Raw genomic sequence first — 19,735 nt, 5'->3', positions numbered from 1 at the left:
ATAAAATTAAAATTACATCATTTCCATGTAGATAATATATGAATTAAATTTTGGCCACTTTCTCTTCATATTTGTACAATTTTTGTCACCTATGATATTGTTTTATTAAGTTTTTGTCACTTGAAAATAAAATATTCGGAGGGTGCAACATATCGTGTAGTTCGCACGGGTTAACGGTGATTCACAAGGATCTAAAATCAAAAAAATTCATGTTTTGAGCAAAAACAAAGATCCGACGTGATCATGGAATTTGGATTGAGTTCAGTGAATGATTTCACGGATCCACTTATTATGTTTCACCGGAGGAGTTTTTTCAAGGGAAAATCATTACGAAGAGTAATATTCGGTTATCAGATTATTTGGATCTATTGATTTGTCTTCTTGTTCCTTTTTTGATTTGACATTTTGTAGTCTCAATATGAAGAAACATGGAGAATATGAACAATAATGGGGTTGGGAAGAACACCTATTAAAAATGAATAAATTGAAATATTGTCCCTAAATTAAGTTGAATTTACAAAAAAAACCCATAATCAATATTTTTTTCTAAAGTGTAAGTATTGAAATAAAAATTAAACTATTTTACTAATAGGTCACGTGATCAGACTAACAACATTCAACATCCAAGTGACTATAATTTGGTAAAACAATAACTTAAGTGATTAAAACTTAATAAAATAATAATGTAAATGACTAAAAGTGTACAAATATGAAAGGAATGTGACCAAAATTTAATCCATGTTTTATCTACATGGAAATGATGTAATTTTAAGTTTATATATTTATTGTACCACATTAGCAAACCGTTAAAGGTTTAATGTCCGTTAACCTTCAGTGACAATGTCTTAATTAAAACTAAATGAAGATGACAAAATCTTATGTTTTTTTAATTCAATGAGGAAAAATTTATAAAACCCAAACAAAAGTGACCATTTTTTTAGTTTACCAAATATTAATTTCAAATATACGAAAAAAATGAATCATTTTATTAAGATTGATATCCAATATCAAAAGAATCAGCAACCTTCATAAAACTTATTGCCTCTTACGAACGAGACGTTTTACGAAGTGATAAAAGAGTGGTGAGCGAACTAAACGATTTGACAGAGCGTTTCGCTATACAATTCTAATTATATCGCCAAACAATCTTTTAATAAAGATGGAATCCAATAATATGTTATCACCGATAAATCAATCAGAAAACAAATATCGTGAGGATTTTTGTGCAAGCATTAACATAATCATAAAAGTATACATAAAATTTATAAAAAAATAGATATATTTGATTGGTTGATTAAAATAATATAAACAAAGAAGAAACTTATTCTAGTGTATCTATTTGGATTATTTTGTCTTTCATAAATTTGGAGACAAAAAGTAACTCTGGTCGCTTAAGCAAGGGGTCCCTGGTTCGAACCCTTGTGGATGCAGCAAACTTTCTTGGGGGAGGTCCTCACCTTTGTGCCCGACAATACCTCGGGGGATTAGTCTCAGGCAAAGCCTGGGGATACCTTTGGATATACCAAAAAAATAAAAATAAATTTAAATAATGGTTCATATAAAATAAATATTACATAATAAAGACAAATTTGCTTGTAGTACATTTCGGTACATAATAAAGAGAAATTTTTTCGTAGACAAATTTTATATTAGCGTACCACTAATTCATTCATTTTATTTTATATTTAAATAATAAAAACAAATTTTAATTAAATTATATTTTGAGTGTACAAATTTCTAAAAGGACGAACACATAATTTTGTGTTAAGAGTAACGAATTTAAACTTATAAAATTATAGGAGACGAAAATAAATTTTCAATAGAAAATACATAGAAAAAACTTAAAACTATTGCTTCCCTAAAATTGTCTAAGGAAGCTTCCCCGTTTTTGTTGTTAAAAAAAGCCAAGTTGGCCATGGCCAAAAACAACTTTCAGTGGTTTAAATTAATGCACCGATTTTTTTGGTTGAAATTTGGAAAATGGTAAAATCATTTTTAGTCATTATAATTTAGGGTATTTATAAATTAGCTCTTAAGTTTCAACTATAAATACCCTAGCTCATTTAGCTTCAAAACCATCCCAAATCATTTTAGCTTTCTTACAATACTAGAGAGAATTTAGAGAGTTTCTTGAGAGTTGTTTTCTCCTTTTTATCAAAAGAGAATTATCATTGTTTTCTCCTTGGTAGATCGAGAGAGGTTGTAATTCCTATTTTCTCATAGTGAAATTCTTCTACCGTTGCCCGTGGTTTTTACCCTATTTTATTTAGGGGTTTTCCATGTAAATTTTGTGTCTTCTTTATCTTCATTTTTATTTTCTCAAATTATCAGTTGCATTTTTAATCTATCCGATAGCCGTCTTCCGCAACGATTGGTATCCGAGCTAGATTAGAGTGTGTAATATCTGCTTATTGTCTTTGTGGTTGCCACCAAAAGGTGGATCCTCCAACATAAGAAAGTAAGAAGGTATTATCCATTCTTTGAAGGTTCTAGAGAACTATTCACGATAGTGAAATAGTGGGAGCTATCTGTAAAAGAAGCTATGGCAACGAAATTTAATATTGAAAAATTCAATGGGAGAAATTTCTCATTGTGGAAATTGAAGATGAAGGCCATCATGAGGAAAGACGAGTGTCTAGCAGCTATCAGTGAAAGGCCGGTAGATTTCACAGATGACAACAAATGGATCAAAATGGACGGGAATGCTATGGCAAACTTTCATCTAGCATTAGCAGATGAAGTATTGTCAAGCATCGAGGAGAAGAAGACAACTAAAGAGATATAGGATCATCTCACCAAATTGTACGAGGCCACATCGTTGCACAATAAAATTTTCCTTAAGAGGAAATTGTACACTCTCCGTATGCCAAAATCTATTTCAGTGACAGAGCACTTAAATACGCTGAACACTTTATTTTCTCAGCTTACATCCTTAAGCTGTAAAATATGTGAATAAGAACGTGCTGAACTTCTACTTCAAAGTATACAGGATTCGTATGATCAACTCATCATCAACTTGACAAACAGTAATGTCACCAGTCTAGTCTTCGATGATGTTGCAGCTGTTGTTCTACAAGAAGAAAATCGGTGCAAGAACAAGGAAGACAAAAAAGTAAATCTGCAACAAGCAGAAGCGCTGACAACGACGAGAGGGAGATCAACAGAACGTGGCCAAAGCAGCAGTCACAAACATGGTAGATCGAAGTCGAGGAGCAAGAATAATTTAAAGTGCTACAACTCCAATTCACAAGGCAATACCGCAAACACTTCAGATGATGGAGATGCTCTATGCTGTGAAGCCTCAACCACTGTGGAAGGCAGAAAAAGATTTGCAGATATATGGCTCATTGATTCGGGAGTGACATATCACATGACCTCAAGAAAAGAATGGTTCCATCATTATGAACCTATCTTAGGAGGATCTGTGTATAGTTGCGATGATCATGCCTTAGAGATCGTTTGTGTGGGAACCATCAAATTAAAGATGTATGATGGAACAATTAAAGTTGTTCCAGATTTGCGGCACGTGAAAGGCCTGAAGAAAAATTTATTATCCTACGGATTGTTGGATAATAATGCAAGCAAGATTGAAACACGGAAATGAATCATGAAGGTGTTCCGTGGAGCGCTTGTGGTGCTGAAAGGCGAAAAAATAGCAGCAAACTTGTACATGCTGAAGGGAGAGACTTTGCTAGAAGCATAAGCCTCTGTTGCCTCGTGTAGTTCAAATTCTGCAATGCTATGGCATCAGAAACTTGGACACATCTCAGAACAAGGAATGAAAGTCTTTGTGGAGCAAAACCTACTTCAAGGCTTAACAAAGGTAACACTTCCTTTGTGTGACAATTGCATAACAAGTAAGCAGTACCGGTTGAAATTCAACAAATCAAATTCTAGAGGCAAAGTGTTCTAGAATTGGTTCACTCTGATGTATGGCAAGCACCAGTTACATCCCTAGGTGGAGCAAAATACTTTGTCTCATTTATTGATGATTACTCCAGGAGATGTTGGGTGTACCTTATCAAGAAGAAGTCAGACGTGTTTTCAACTTTCAAAAACTTCAAGGCGCGGATGGAACTTGATTTTGGAAATAAGATCAAGTGTTTCAGAATAGATAATTGAGGAGAATACACAAGCGAAGAATTTGATGACTTTTGCAGGAAAGAAGGCATCAAAGACAGTTCACAGTGGCGAACACTCCTCAACAAAATGGAGTGGCAGAGCGGATGAACAGAACCTTGTTAGAAAGAACAAGAGCAATGTTAAGGGATGCAAGCCTAGAAAAATCATTCTGGGCAAAAGCAGTCAATACCGCATGTTATTTGGTGAATCGAGCTCCATCAACTGCAATAGAGCTGATGACACCAATGGAGATGTGGACTGGTAAACCAGCTTATTATTCAAACCTCCATATATTTGGAAGTATTGTGTACGTGATGTATAACTCCCAAGAAATCTCAAAGCTGGATCCAAAATCCAGGAAATTCAAATTCTTGGAGTATGCTGATGGAGTAAAGGGGTATCGCTTGTGGGATCCCACTGCCCGTAAAGTGATCATCAGCATGGATGTCATCTTTGTAGAAGATAAGCTACAAAGAAAAGAAGACGATGATAGCACTGAAAAGTCAGAGACTACACAGATACATGTGGAAAAAGAGGTTGAACAAGGAGATTCTTCTGAAGCAAAACCAGCACATGATGAACAAGAAACAGAGAGTTATGAAGCTCCAACAACTCGTCAATCAGATCGTGTGAAAAGACGTCCCAATTGGCACTCAGATTATGTTATAGAATGTAATATTGCATACTGCCTTTTAACAGAGGATGGTGAGCCATCAACATACCAGGAGGCAATAAACAACTCAGATGCTTCACTGTGGATGATGGCGATGCAAGAAGAAATTGAAGCCCTTCATAAAAGTAATACATGGGACCTTGTGCCACTACCACAAGGAAGTAAGCCAATTGGTAACAAACAGGTCTTCAAAATCAAGCAAAATGGTGACGATCAAGTTGAGAGGTATCGTGCAAGACTGGTGGTCAAAGGATATGCTCAAAAAGAAGGTATTGATTTCAATGAAATATTTTCTCCTTTGGTTCGACTAACAACATTTCGAGTAGTTCTGGAAATGTGTGCTACATTGGACTTACATCTAGAGCAGCTAGATGTTAAAACAGCTTTTCTTCATGGAAATCTTGAAGAAGAAATTTATATGCTCTAGCCTGAAGGTTTTGAAGAAAAAGAAAAGAAGAACTTGGTTTGTAGGTTGAACAAATCTTTGTACGGTCTAAAGCAGGCGCCGAGGTGTTGGTATAAGAGATTTGATTCCTTCATTATGTGCCTTGGATACAACAGACTTAATGCTGACCCTTGTGCTTATTTCAAGAGGTCTGGTGATAACGATTTTGTTATATTGTTGTTGTATGTGGATGACATGTTGGTTGCAGGACCCAACAAGGATCATATTGAAAAATTGAAGGCACAACTGGCTAGGGAATTTGAAATGAAGGACTTGGGATCGACAAACAAGATTCTAGGGATGCAAATTCACCGAGACAGAATTAATAGAAAGATTTGGCTTTCACAAAAGAATTATTTGAAGAAGATCTTATCACGATTCAACATGTAAGATTGTAAGCCAATTTCTACCCCTCTTCCTATTAACTCCAAATTATCCTCCAGTATGAGTCCTAGCAGTTAAGAAGAGAGGATGAAGATGTCTCGAGTACCGTATGCATCAGCAGTGGGAAGTTTAATGTTCGCTATGATATGCACAAGACCAGACATTGCACAAGCAGTGAGAGTGGTTAGTCGGTACATGGCGAATCCAGGCAAAGAGCATTGGAATATAGTAAAAAGGGTCTTGAGATACATTAGAAGGACCTCAAATGTTGCATTATGTTATGGAGGATCAAATTTACTAATCAATGAGTATGTAAATTCTGACTATGCAGGAGATTTGGATAAAAGCAAATCTACTACATGATATGTGTTTAAAGTTGCTGGTGGAGCTGTAAGCTGGGTTTCAAAATTGCAGTCAGTTGTGGCTACATCCACAACAGAAGTAGAATATGTAGCAGTTACACAAGCCAGTAAAGAAGCAATTTGGTTGAAGATGTTATTGGAGGAGCTTGGGCACAATCAAGAGTATGTCTCTATGTTTTGTGACAGTCAAAGTGCCTTGCATCTAGCAAGGAATCCAACATTTCATTCAAGGACAAAGAACATACTAGTTCAATACCATTTCATTCTTGAAAAGGTGGAAGAAGGGACGGTAGATATGCAGAAGATCCATACCAAGGACAACATAGCAGATTTCATGACGAAGGCAATCAACGCTGATAAATTTACCCGGTGTCGATCCTCCTGTGGCCTGTCAGAGACGTAAGCAATATGATGGTTCAAGGTAGAAAGAATGGTGTAAATATATGATTGTTCCAATCAAATCTTCAAGTGGGAGATTGTTGAAAAAAGCCAAGTTGGCCACATGGCCAAAAACAACTTTCGGTGGTTTAAATTAATGCACCGATTTTTTTGGTTGAAATTTGGAAAATGGTAAAATCATTTTTAGTTATTATAATTTAGGGTATTTATAAATTAGTCCTTAAGTTTCAACTATAAATACCCTAGCACATTTAGATTCAAAACCATCCCAAATCATTCTAGCTTTCTTGCAATACTAGAGAGAATTTAGAGAGTTTCTTGAGAGTTGTTTTTTCTTTTTTATCAAGAGAGAATTATTATTGTTTTCTCCTTGGTAGATCGAGAGAGGTTGTAATTCATATTTTCTCATAGTGAAATTCTTCTACAGTTGCCCGTGGTTTTTACCCTATTTTATTTAGGGGTTTTTCACGTAAATTTTGTGTCTTCTTTATCTTCATTTTTATTTTCTCAAATTATCAGTTGCATTTTTACTCTATCCGATAGCCGTCTTCCGAAACATTAGTAGGATGTATGAATATGTGAATTTGCATAAGATTCATCCATTTATAAGCTTCAACCATCTCCTCTTTGTTTCTCTTTTCATTTATACAACAAAAACCTGACCTCAATGCAAAAAAGAAAAAAACTAACAGAACCCTGAATTTTGAAGTTTCCCGTGCCTTGATCAATATCCTTCAGGATCATGGCTGATCAGGGTTTCCTTCTTCGACGACGCTCTCGTGAGGCGATCGACTCGATTGCAGTTCATGTGGACTCAGAGAAAGTGTCTTGATGATCTTCTGAAAACTGTATTGTCGATTAATGTCCGGTTTCGGGAGGCTCTTGCCCTTGTTTAGGCTCCGATTGTGTAGATTTTCCTCAAGCGAATGCATCTCGATGCTTCCTTTCATCAAATGAGCTGAACCTTCTTCCATGGCATCATCTGGTTTTGGTGCAACTGATCTGTTCTTGTACATAACATAGAGGATCAACTGAGCTGAACCCAAGACAAAACCAATAGCATTTGGCACCTGAAATTTTTTGGGAGGGAGTGTGACATATAAATATAGGGATATGATCTCTAAAGATCCTTTAAATATGTACAAAACTTCGAAAAATGTAACCGTACTTATGTAGGATATATATACACGTATATCTGACACTAGTACCTGAACCCGGTGTTGTATAGATGTTTCATGTTTGAGGAGATTAGAGGAAAAGGAAATTTATGAACTTACTCCAATGTAGATGTCCTTCACAAGCACTGCATAAGCAGACCAAACCCCAGCATTGAGGAACAAGAAAAATGAGAGTAAAAATGGCATGTACTCCACACTCTTAGTCTTTATCACTGTCCTCTGTTGGAACATAAAATATTATTCCTTGGAATGCAAGCCCAGATACAACAATGTTGTCCTTTCAAAAATGATGAAAATTCAACACAGATATAGTATCTAGTTATGTAAAACATTTTAGTTTTACATGTTTAAATTGTTGGATGAGTAAAAGTATAAGGTTGAGATTAACGGTAAAAAATTAGAAGATATTCACTGGAAAAATAACTAGAAGTTAATCTCAATCTACTATTTTCACTCATCAAACAATCTTAAATTTATGTAAAACAAAAAAGTTAATCAACCGACTTCAAGGAAAAATGCAGTAATCAAACCAACTGAAGTCGACAGGTTGGTCAACCTACTTAACCGAACAACAAGGAATGCTACTGGATTTTTAGGTGAAGAAACTCACCATGACTGATAAAGGAGCTGCATACATGCCGATGGTTAAAGCAGCACATAAAATTCCAACAAAGGTCATCCTCATGTTCCCATGAATTGCCAACAGAGTCACTGCAATTACTGCTCCAAGGAAACCAACGTCCAATACAGCCACCAACTTTGCTGTCTTAACCTGAAAAAAAGAGGCGTATGCCAGTTGAATTAAGCCTTACTGTTGCGTTAATCATTTTATCAAACGCCTTAAGGGCAAGCACCTTCTTATCTTTGGGAGCATATACGAGGAAGAGAATGACATAGGTAAGCTGAAAGATGGCACCGGCGCCATTGACTGTGATGACAAGTAAACCATCTGGGTTGATAAAGCCATAGAAAGTCCACAAGCTAGTGCTCAAAAGGGTTGTTATGTAGGGAACTCCTTTGTAGTTCTCGGTTGATTTCTTCTTTACCACCCACCAAAAGGTTTTTCTGGAAACGGAAACAAAAACCCAGATTTTATTTTGTCTAAAGTTGGCGGCTTTAGCATACCAGTGGTGAACACGATGGTGACGTCCAACATTGACTTGGTTAATAACATCCTATCGGCATTGATTTAATACACAGTGTTACGTTCACACCATTAAATTTTAAGAAACTTCAATATAGAGCATAACTTTTGCTTTAGATTTAATGAAAGCGTTGATTATTTAAACTGTTAATAGATGGATGATTTGACAGTTTGGTGCAGATATGAACTGCCGTAGAATTTTAGTTTTTTATCTTTTATCAAGTTTATCACTAAATTTTAAAATACGTTAATTTTATGCTTAAACTTTAATTTAAGTATCAATTTGGTTATTATTGGTCAATTTTTGTCATTGTCGATCAATCCTCGTCGTTATTAATTGTTATTGGCAAGAATATCAGTACCAAAGTACTTGCATTTCACTCCTCTATTTTATTTTTATGTGATTTTTTACAAAATTAACTCAAAATCGAGAAAAATATATTTAAACGTTTTAACCTTCTAATCCTCTAGTTTAAGAGTTTTCTCAAATTTGAGGGGTTTGAGTGTTCGTTCAAAAATATAAACGGTGATAAACATCCTTTTGAGAAGACTAACAACATATCACAAAACTAACCTCATCGGACTACCAGAGAAGGAAATCAGAGTATTCATATCATATATCGAACCATTAAATAGACTTTCGTCAATTTAGAGTGAGTTTCGTAAAAAAAAAACTAATTCAAGGATAATAACTAATAGTGGAATATAAACATTTTGACACTGATCTTATCGTCAATGATAATCGATGATGAAAAACAATTGACCGACAACAACAACAATTTGATCGAAAGTGACCAAATTAATATACAAACTAAAATTTATTAACAAAATTGATACATAAAGTAAAATTATATAAAAAAACAATCATGTCATCACATCATTAACGGCCTAATGCTTCCATTGAATGCTAAATTAAAGTTTAATTTTAAAATTAAAACAATTAAAAGTTTAATAGTATAAATAATAAACCATTAAAAGTCCAATATTATCAAACAACATAGCATTAACGACGGTTATAAAATAGACATCTAAAAGTATAACGGAAAAGATGTTAAATATATACTTTTAACAAAAATTCGTTAGACAGCTAAAGCTGACTTAGAGTATAATTTATACATTTATTTTTATATTAAACGTAAAATTAAACTTTAAACTTTTATAAGTTAATTATCCCTAAAATTAATTCAACATACTACACAGTTTCTCATGGGGCAAGAAAATTTTGTTGCAGCTGAGTTAACTTACATGGGAGAAGCAAAAACCAGTATCGAAATGATATTACCTGCAAAAAGATTTTTGAAAGAAAAAAGAATAAAAATCTGAGTTTGAAGAGAGAACAAAAAGATGTTAGAGAAAAGAAGTAAACCGATAATGCCAACGATGAAGCTCAAGCTCAAGCTAGCAGCCATTAAAGCAGAGGTTTAGTTGGCAGGAAATGAAGCAAAATAAATGAGAGTTGGGATATTATGTTCTTCTTCTCTGCGGTGGGTGAATAAGAAAGATGGGTGGTTATAACATCGATCCATCTTCTCTTGACACGTTTTGGTCTCAAATCCTTGTCTACTTTGTACTTTTGTCGGATCTTGTCGACCCTTTTTTTTTTCCTTCGGATTTTAAAGTTTTATCTTAATAATTCGAATCAATCTGTTGATAGTGTGTGGACCATATTTGATAGCGAGTGTTGACAAGCTTTTCATTTCTTCCATTTTTGGGACAGTTCTTCTTTCATTTCCCTTTGAACTAAGTTGATTTCAAACAGACAAAATATTGTGGCGTTCGGTCCAATTGTAAGGTAGGTGTGGGTTATATATCGAAGGTTCAATATCAATCACATATTTGGTTGTCTTAATCTTTTTCTCCTTCGTGGTCAAGGCCAAAGGGTGTCTTAATCTTCCCCACCCCCCTAATTACTCAAAGAATCAAAGTACCCGATTATGAACCCTTGTAATTATCATTATCACTGTCGTCTTCGTATTTGACTTGACACGAGACGTATCGACATTGATATATACATGTGGGGAATAGTTAAAGTGATAAGATCCTAACTTATTTAGATATTTTTTTATTTATAATTTTCGGGTAATGGTAAGGTTCGTTTCACCAAAACTGTCTTCATCACTATTATGCCGACGATGGGTTTTTGTTTATTTTTAAAAACAATGGCGTATTAACATCGCATGTTGTTAAACTATCGTTTCCGATCCATGCCTTTGGTATTTTAGTAGAGGGGAAGTCTATAATTAACATGTCTTTTATCTTCTCATAATTTGATATTATAGATATGAATCTAACCAGTCTTACTAAAATTTTTAAATTTTTAAGAACGTTCAAAATTAAATCATTAATGAAAATATAAAAATATATTTAAATTATATAAGAATTTATTTTTTTAAGATGTAATCATATTCCGAACATTTCCTCAATCCTTCTCTACCCCAAGACCACATGTGTCTAGGAGTAGGTAATCTTCACCGAGAAAGGTCCACCTACCAGCCAAGGCAGAAAGCTACTAGAGAAAAGAACTAAACCAGCAGGGACATAGATGAATAGAGTGAAGAATTTTTCGTTTAATAAATAATTCGGTTCGATTATGTTCACGAATAAATTTATCTATAAAATTATTTATAAATTCGTTTATTTAATTCTCTTTTTTTTTCTTTTACATTTTGAATATTAGTGAAGATATAGACAAAATTCAACACATCATGACTGATTGGAGTTTAAATTGTCAAACGAAAAGAGCTTAAAGATAAATGTCATAATTTCACCATTTTTTTAAATATATAAGCGAAAATAGATATCTTCGTGAGCATATAAACAAAATATGTTCGTGAGTATATAAACAAACATATTCATGAACGTTAAATGAATATATTTATAAACGTTAAACAAACTAAACATAAATATTTTCAAAAGTAATAAACAATCACGAACCGAATATGAATATATACACTTTCGAATAATAAACAAATAAACACGGTCTTATTTGTTTAGGTCCATAGACGGTTCAAAATCAACCCATGTTTCTAATGACACGTTTTGGTCTCAACTCGTTGCCTGCTTTGTACTTTTTTGTCGATTGTGTACACCACCTTCTAGTTAAATAAAAGAAAACATGATTTTTTTTATGTTACCATTCATCTCCCTTCGCGCATAAATAAATTTCAAACAGAAATTATGTGGGGGTTCTGTCCAATTGAATAGTAGGTTTGGGATGTAATAAAGATTCGATATTCGATATCCGTCACAAAATTTAATTATTTTTTAATAATTTAGGGTGATTATAAAATTATATCTGTTTAGAATTTCTTTTAAATTATCAACGACGTATAAACATTTACATACATAATCATTTGAACTTAAAATTTAAAGAAAAAATAATATTCACTTTAAAAACTGACATCACTTGATGAGTTTATCGTAAAAACGATACTAAACGAAGATTCTTTGAAAGCATTTTATTTAACTATAGTTTTCAATCGGGGCAATAATTATCACTATCACCGTTACAATCATGGAAAGAGGACCTTAACATTTTCATGTTCACGTTTTTTTTTCTTTTTTTTATATTCTTAATTTAAGATATAAAAAAGTACCATTTGATATATTGTCATAAAACCTTTTACAAATGATATATATTATGTATCAAACGATATCGTCTAAATATATATGAGATTAATATAAAATAATATTTATTTAAATATTCTCAACTATTAACGATAAATATATATATATATATATATATATATATATATATATATATATGACATTGTGATGTTTACCCGTGATATCAAAGGATAATAACAAGTCTTTTAACTATCGGTTTGTGCGAAATTTAAAAGCTTAACTAATAGAAAAACCAAACATTAAAACTGTCATTTATGTCTTTATTTACAGCTATATGATATGATTGTTTTATGATTCAATCTATAATTTTTATGTTTCTTTCATTCCTCTTTTATTTTAGGTATATTTTTAATTAAATGTAAACCATTGTTCCTCAACCACCATAGAAAGCATGTGTAACTTTAATTTCTCTCTTTTTACAATAATTTTTTTAAAAATTTAATCTCTTAATTTTATTCTTTATTTAATTTGATCTTTCAATTACAATTCTATGTGAATTCCTTATTCTCATCAATTATTTTACTCCTTTATATTAACACTTTGTCTTCAAAATTTATTATTTAAAAAATAAATTATAAATATATTACATAATTGGCATAATAACAAAATTACCCTTAACGGTTGTAGAAATGATCACTTTGTTCTTTATCTTTTTTTAGAGCATTTTACCCTCAATGTTTTATTTTAAAGTAAAATATCCCTGGTTGAATGAAAATAGTTACTTGACTAACAGATAGCGATTCATATTGATGTGACAGATCCTCATGTGATGTCACGTCATCAAAAAGTCATTTTTAAATTATTTAAAAATATATTTTTATAAGTGTATACGTAATTAATAACGATTTCAATTCACTTTAAAAATATTTTTTTCCTGACATGGCATGAACCTACCATGTCAACAGGAAGCATTGATCGTTAGTCAAGTAACGGTTTTCATCCAACTATGGGGTGTTTTATTCCAAAAGAAAAAACGTTAGGGTCCAAGAAAAAAGGGACAAAATGATCATTTGTGCAAACGTTGAGGTAATTTTGTTTTTGTGCCTATATAATTTTAGATGGTATTTAATTTATTAAAACATTACAAGTTTTATTTACACATTTAAAAAAATATATAATTCGTATACGATTAGGAAGAATAGTTTAAATTAAGAACAAATAAATATTATAATATTATAAATAATTACAATTAAATTTAAATATGAATTCAAACAAATATATAAACAAAACTACAAAATCGGTAATTTTTGAATTAATAAAAAAAGTAAAATTTAAATGATAAAATAGTATTCGTCAAATTCAACTAACATAATTAATTTTCACTCAACTCGAACTCGATTCGATTCAATTTAATCTAATATTTAGTCCTATATAGATAAACCAAAGTTCGGAAATAGTTTGAAGTGATAAGGTTGCTAGTTTCGGTTGAACAATATATATGTATGTGTGTCTTATCATCAATCACTCGATGAGTATGTTTTACAAGCCTATATCTAAATATTTTAAAAAACATATATACAAATAATGTGAGATTTGATAATATCATAACGAAAATTTATTGATTTTGAATCGTTAAAATTAATTTTTAATCTTAATCAGACTCGTATCAATATGAAAATGAAAGTGAATTACTTTTTTATAAAATACTCGAGATTCTGATATTCAAAACTGTCTAGTAAAATTTACTTTCAAGAGAATTCCTTAATATATTTTTATATATTCAGGCAATGTATTGAATTAGAGCTCATGTAGAGCTCTGATAAGAAAATATGGAGACTTAAGACTAGGGTAGTCGAGTAGTGTGGGTCACATCATTAGGGTGTATCAACTCTGTCTTCTTTTAATGTCTTTGTAGTAATTTCCATGACTTCTATTTTTTATACGTTTCTGTTATTGGTATTTATGAAGGCTTAGAGCTGTGCTTGTTATCGTTGACTTCTGTGTATCATTCTCTTCATGTTTCCTCTTTTAAATTTAGCCGGGTCTAACGTTACTGTCTATATGCAGAGATTTTTTCGCAGGGTTTTATTTGCAGGGATTACTTCCAATTAAAGACGCGCATAGGATATTAATGACTACATATGAATACTGTTCAACTATGTATTTATGTATTTATTTATACATGCATTGCATTTTTATTTATATTTTTATTTTCTGACTGTCGGAGGTCTTCCACGGAAGCTACTCTCAACCTGACTTTGGGGGCAACCTACTATCCTACCTGCCTTTACCCAATTGCATATGGGAATTGAATTTTGTTGTTATTGTTGTAGAGCAGATTCTCAAAGGCCGATGAAAGACCCATGTAGACGAAGCCCAGTACGAACCCAAGTGCCAATTATCCTCTTCTCTCTCGTTTTGGGTCGTCTTCCAATACCAAAGCCTGTGCGTTGCTGTGTGAATAGTTGTTGCCTTTTCAGATTCTCAACAACTGAAACGCTACACGCAGCGGCAGAGGTTTTTCATTTTTTCTGAGATCCCAAGCTCAGATCCTTCAAAGATCTTCACGCTTCTCATCAGTATGTTCAAAAAGTAAGCGATTTTTCTCTTGGGGGAATGGGTCCTTGGTTAGCTTTTCTTGGTGTTTCATTTTACAACTGCAAAGTTGCAAGTAATCACTGTTCGTTTGTCTGGTTTTTATTATTATTATTGTTTATATGTATATATCTGGGTCTTTGCATGACCATGGATTGGAATTCTTTTGGCTGGGGATTGAAGTAATCGAGAAGAATGGGATTAGTCTAACTGTTTTGTATGAAGGAAACTATTGTTTGATGTAATTTGGTTTTGGAATATATATTCTGGGTTTTGGATTAATGGGCTGCTTTGCAAGTATTTTGATTCTTTATAGGATACTTAGAGCATTGGGAAATAATGGTTGTCCATAGGTGAGTGATTGAGCTCATGTATTTCATGCAAGTATTTTTGTTTGTTAATGCACAAATTAATCAAGTTTTTAATCAATTGCAAGAAGTATAACCATTTCATGCTTAGGGTACTACCAATAGTTCAGTTTGATGTTTGAGTTACATTTTAGAATGCCATTTTCCATATTATGTAATCTCCCCTCTTTTTGCAGATTTTCATCTGAAGATGTGTCTTCACAAAACCAAGTCAAAGCATCTGTGCAGCGAAAAATTCGGCAGAGCATCGCTGAGGAGGTGTGAATCTAGGTTATTTGATTATTTTGTTTCACAAATTGTGATAATAGTTAAATTCTGAAATTAATTTTTTTTCTTGTTTTGGTTAATGTATTGGCGCTTTTGTGCAGTACCCGGGACTTGAGCCTGTCTTGGAGGATTTGCTTCCAAAGAAGGTCCCATTAATTGTTGTGAAATGGTTTGTTGATCTTTCACTATTGCTTTGGCTCTCCTACTTGAGACACTGTGCTAACAGTTTCATTCCTTTGCAGTCAAAACCATTTAAATTTGGTTTTGGTTAATAGTGTTCCACTATTCTTCAATATCCGTGATGGACCGTACATGCCTACTCTCAGACTCCTCCACCAGTGTAAGTATCTCATAATTGGGTTTTCTTCTATTTTGAACCTCATTTATTTGAGTGATGTTCATTTGATTTTATAATTGTTTACTTGGCTCTTGTCAACTACAAAGATATGTGGCTTTCTTAACCATGATAAGCTTTGTTCTCTTCTGTATTGCTTTGTGCTTTACTCTCATGTATCCTATTGTTATGAAAATCCAAATATGACCGTTTTGTATCTTGGTCTTTCAGATCCGAACATAATGAAAAAGTTCCAAGTAGATCGCGGTGCGATAAAATTCGTCCTTGCTGGTGCAAACATAATGTGCCCTGGTCTTACATCCCCTGGTGGTGCTTTGGATGATGAAGTGGAAGCAGAAACTCCTGTGGTATGATTCATCTTCTCTGTCACGGTTTATATGTTTGTTTTACATCTTCCCGATATCTGATTTGTCAACTAATCCTTTCAGGCAATAATGGCTGAAGGAAAACAACATGCTCTCGCTATTGGCTTTACCAAAATGTCAGCTAAAGACATGTGAGTTATTGTCCAGTTGTTTCTGCACAGTTTGATTTTACGGACTGCCAGACTTCAACTTGAAAAGCATAGTGTATTTCTTCCTCCTCCGTTGAAGGACAGTAATGTAGCTAGGAACATGGCATTACTAATTTACTATTCTGTCTGTTCCTTTTTGCCTCCTAGTTATAAAAAAAGGTCCTCTTTTTGTGGTCTAGTTCCGATGGTCCTACATACTTTCTATTTCCCAACTGACAAGCATTTTGGACTACAATGACTGTGTATTCATTTCCGTTTGCAGAAAGGCAATCAACAAGGGAATTGGGGTAGACAACATGCATTACCTTAATGATGGCCTATGGAAGGTATTTATACTTGATCATTTGGTGCTTTGGATGGCATAAAGCATTTTTAATCGTCCGTTTTTCGATTGACAACCATCATAGTTATTGCAAGCAGGCATCTATGATGAACATCCATAAGTCGAACTATTTGATACTTCCATTGAATCCGTCTTTGCATTGCGTTATTTCGCAGATGGAGCGACTAGAATGAACAAACTTGAGTGGGGAACAACTGCAATGCCTGGCATGAAAAAGTTGAGATACTTGAAGAAAGAAGAGGTATATAATTAATGGCTCTTCTTTGGCATTGAAGTGAGTCTAAAATGAGTTTTGAGATATTTGTAAGCAGCTGAAAGAATTGCATGATGAATCTGTTATGTTTGATATATACTCGTACTGTAGAGAAACCTTTTAACTTTCCATATTGTTTCATGCAATTCAAGTTCCCTACAGCAAAAATATCAAATGTATGTATTGGGAAGCAAAATGTGAGGACTTTTGCTTTCTTGCTTGACGAGAATGAGAAGAAAGAAGAGAAGATAAAGAAAAAATAAAGTTGTATACAAAACCCCAAAACTCAGGCCAATAGGTGAGTGATTGAGCTCATACCTTTGTTCAAAGATTTGCAATGATTTAATAACGAATGATCATACCTTTGTTCAAAAATCTCAGTTTAATATTCATTTAAACTAATTTTTAATCCAATTAAATTTAAATTCAACGCAAGGGTCAACGATCGAATGTTGACCAAAAAATTTAGGTCGCTACACGTATTTCTATTTAAATAAATTCGTAAAAATTTTCACTCATCGTTTTTACCTTTTTTTTTTCATTTTTTTTAATAAAATGTATCTTTTAGTAGAAAAACAGGTAAAGAAACTATTATTGTGATACGAAAAGATTTATAAAACACTTTTAGAGTTTTAATTATTTATCTAGTTTTGTATATATTTAGATCATTGGAAGAGATAAAATAAACAATTAAGATTTACTTTTTGTTTTTTTAATAAATATCTTCATACTTTTTACAGTTAATCTCATCGAACGATCTTAAATATGTGTAAAATTTCTATGTAATTGGATCTTATCACCAGCAATAGTTGTTTACAGTTTTATTAGTTTAAACTCGTTATTCAAATTATAGTATAATAGAGGGACTAAAACCATAATATTTCATTACTTATGACACACGTGTAGGGTTGATAAGAAAGAACTACGATCTAAATAATAAAACTCAACCGCACCTAAATAAACACAAACCTCATAAAAAATTCCTTCAAAATTGAAACCCTAACCCCTCGGTGTATCCTCTTGCATTCGCGGCTTAAAGCCAAAAAAAAAAAAAAAAAATCACAAATGGTCTCTCTACTCTCCTCCCAAATTGCCTAATTTTTTTTATTTTCTCTTAACACGAACAACAACAACAAAAGATCCATCTTTTTGCATTGTTCTTTTTTGTTTTTGCTTATGTCTGTTGGTTTTTTTTTGTCTTTGCTTAAACAGGGGATCGATTTAATCGCAGGAGGTAAGAGCAAGAAGACCAAGAGGACAGCTCCTAAATCCGATGATATTTACCTCAAACTCCTCGTCAAGGTCTCACCTTTATCCCCACATAAAAATCCCATCTTTTATTTTCCATTCTTTTAATAAATTTGCTGATGTTTTGTTTTGCGGTTATAGCTTTACCGTTTCCTTGTGAGAAGAACCGGGAGCAAATTCAATGCCGTGATATTGAAACGCTTGTTCATGAGCAAAGTGAACAAGCCTCCACTATCTTTGTCTAGACTAGTTCAGTTCATGAATGGAAAGGTATTTTTTTAACTTATGGGATTTTTAGGGTTTTTAAATTGCTGTTGAGTTTTGGGTTTAATTCATCGTTTTTGTATGTATAACTGACTTGTAGGAGGGCAAGATTGGTGTGGTAGTGGGCACAGTGACAGATGATATTAGGGTTTATGAGGTTCCCACTTTGAAGGTTACTGCTCTTAGGTTTACAGAGACTGCTAGAGCTAGGATCGAGAAGGCTGGTGGTGAATGCTTGACTTTTGATCAGCTTGCTTTGAGGGCTCCCTTGGGACAAAACACGGTATTTGATCTCTTCTTCCGTTTGTTTTTGTTGCTTCATGTTATTGGTTGGAGTCTCTTTTTGTTTCGAATGAATGTATGTTGATTTGTTTATTGGTTGGATTGGTGTTTTTAAGTCATGCTTTCGTTGAAATCTCATTTCTACTTTGTTCATCTTTTGTCGAAACTCGTTGAAATTGGTATGGGGATGTTTGTTTCATTCACTATTTGAATAAGGATTGTGATGTTTTATTTGGAACTAATGTGCTCAAACACCTGTTTACAATGCGAATTTATCAATGATTCTGTAATTCCGTATGTTTGAGATTGAGACCATAATGTTAATATCCCTCATTCTATTGCGACAAGAAACCTTTTCTTATGTAACCTTGTATAGGAAGCTAATCCAATCAGTGTCTTGCCTTAAGCCTGTTCTTTTGCGCTCTTCCGCTAATTCTTGTATTCTGAAAGAAGAAACTGTTGGTTGAATATCCTATTTACATTGGGCTGAATTGCAGGTTCTCCTCCGAGGTCCGAAAAATTCCCGTGAAGCGGTTAAACACTTTGGTCCCGCACCCGGGGTTCCTCACAGCCACACCAAACCATACGTGCGTGCAAAGGGAAGGAAGTTCGAGAGGGCTAGAGGAAGGAGGAACAGCAAGGGGTTCAGGGTTTAAGACTAGTTATCTTGAGGCTTTCTATCATTTAGGGATTCTATGGCAGATGATTTGCTTGCTTTATTCATGGATTGTTTAATAACTTGTTTGAGGATGAATCTTTCTTATATTACAAAGTGTTTCATTGTTTAAGCACTTTAATGTTTTCAACATGGAATTTCTTGTCTGAATATGATGCACTTTAACAATTGAAGACCAAACTTCATAGAATTTAGACATAATACCAATATTAGCACTCCAATCCTCCAATGTCTATCAAAATGGTCATTTTGGCCCGAATATTTTTGAAACATTTTGCCTCCAACATTTCATTTTA

The 19,735-nt window shown here is 33.3% G+C and overlaps 3 protein-coding genes across 4 annotated transcripts; 2 read left to right on the top strand and 1 right to left on the bottom strand.

Annotated features, from left to right (window-relative positions):
* The first annotated feature begins 1,879 nt into the window (after positions 1-1,879).
* LOC120163913 (60S ribosomal protein L18-2-like) lies at positions 1,880-19,554 on the top strand. 2 transcript variants are annotated; one of them, XM_039173714.1, is made up of 6 exons: positions 1,880-1,884; positions 3,387-3,390; positions 18,182-18,271; positions 18,359-18,487; positions 18,582-18,764; positions 19,261-19,554. In XM_039173714.1, the coding sequence occupies exons 2-6, from the start codon at positions 3,388-3,390 to the stop codon at positions 19,417-19,419; spliced, it is 564 nt and encodes a 187-aa protein (XP_039029645.1). In that variant the 5' UTR covers positions 1,880-1,884; position 3,387; the 3' UTR covers positions 19,420-19,554. The 2 variants fall into 2 exon arrangements, with proteins under 2 accessions (XP_039029645.1, XP_039029644.1); XM_039173713.1 differs by lacking the exons at positions 1,880-1,884; positions 3,387-3,390 and adding an exon at positions 17,954-18,037.
* On the bottom strand, positions 6,960-10,196 carry LOC120163912 (bidirectional sugar transporter SWEET16-like). The gene is made up of 6 exons (XM_039173712.1): positions 10,074-10,196; positions 9,953-9,989; positions 8,418-8,628; positions 8,174-8,335; positions 7,663-7,782; positions 6,960-7,455 (listed from the first exon to the last, which is right to left on the bottom strand). The coding sequence occupies exons 1-6, from the start codon at positions 10,114-10,116 to the stop codon at positions 7,126-7,128; spliced, it is 903 nt and encodes a 300-aa protein (XP_039029643.1). The 5' UTR covers positions 10,117-10,196; the 3' UTR covers positions 6,960-7,125.
* Positions 14,729-17,100, top strand: LOC120163914 (malignant T-cell-amplified sequence 1 homolog). The gene is made up of 8 exons (XM_039173715.1): positions 14,729-14,866; positions 15,414-15,495; positions 15,606-15,673; positions 15,747-15,844; positions 16,070-16,206; positions 16,288-16,355; positions 16,636-16,699; positions 16,872-17,100. The coding sequence occupies exons 1-8, from the start codon at positions 14,856-14,858 to the stop codon at positions 16,887-16,889; spliced, it is 546 nt and encodes a 181-aa protein (XP_039029646.1). The 5' UTR covers positions 14,729-14,855; the 3' UTR covers positions 16,890-17,100.
* Positions 19,555-19,735: the final 181 nt, after the last annotated feature.

Source organism: Hibiscus syriacus, unplaced genomic scaffold, assembly GCF_006381635.1.
Source record: "Hibiscus syriacus cultivar Baekdansim isolate YM2019G1 unplaced genomic scaffold, ASM638163v2 tig00111503_pilon, whole genome shotgun sequence".
Classification (NCBI taxonomy): domain Eukaryota; kingdom Viridiplantae; phylum Streptophyta; class Magnoliopsida; order Malvales; family Malvaceae; genus Hibiscus; species Hibiscus syriacus.
Note: the sequence above shows the minus strand (reverse complement) of the source record. Positions and strands in the feature narration are given on the sequence as shown.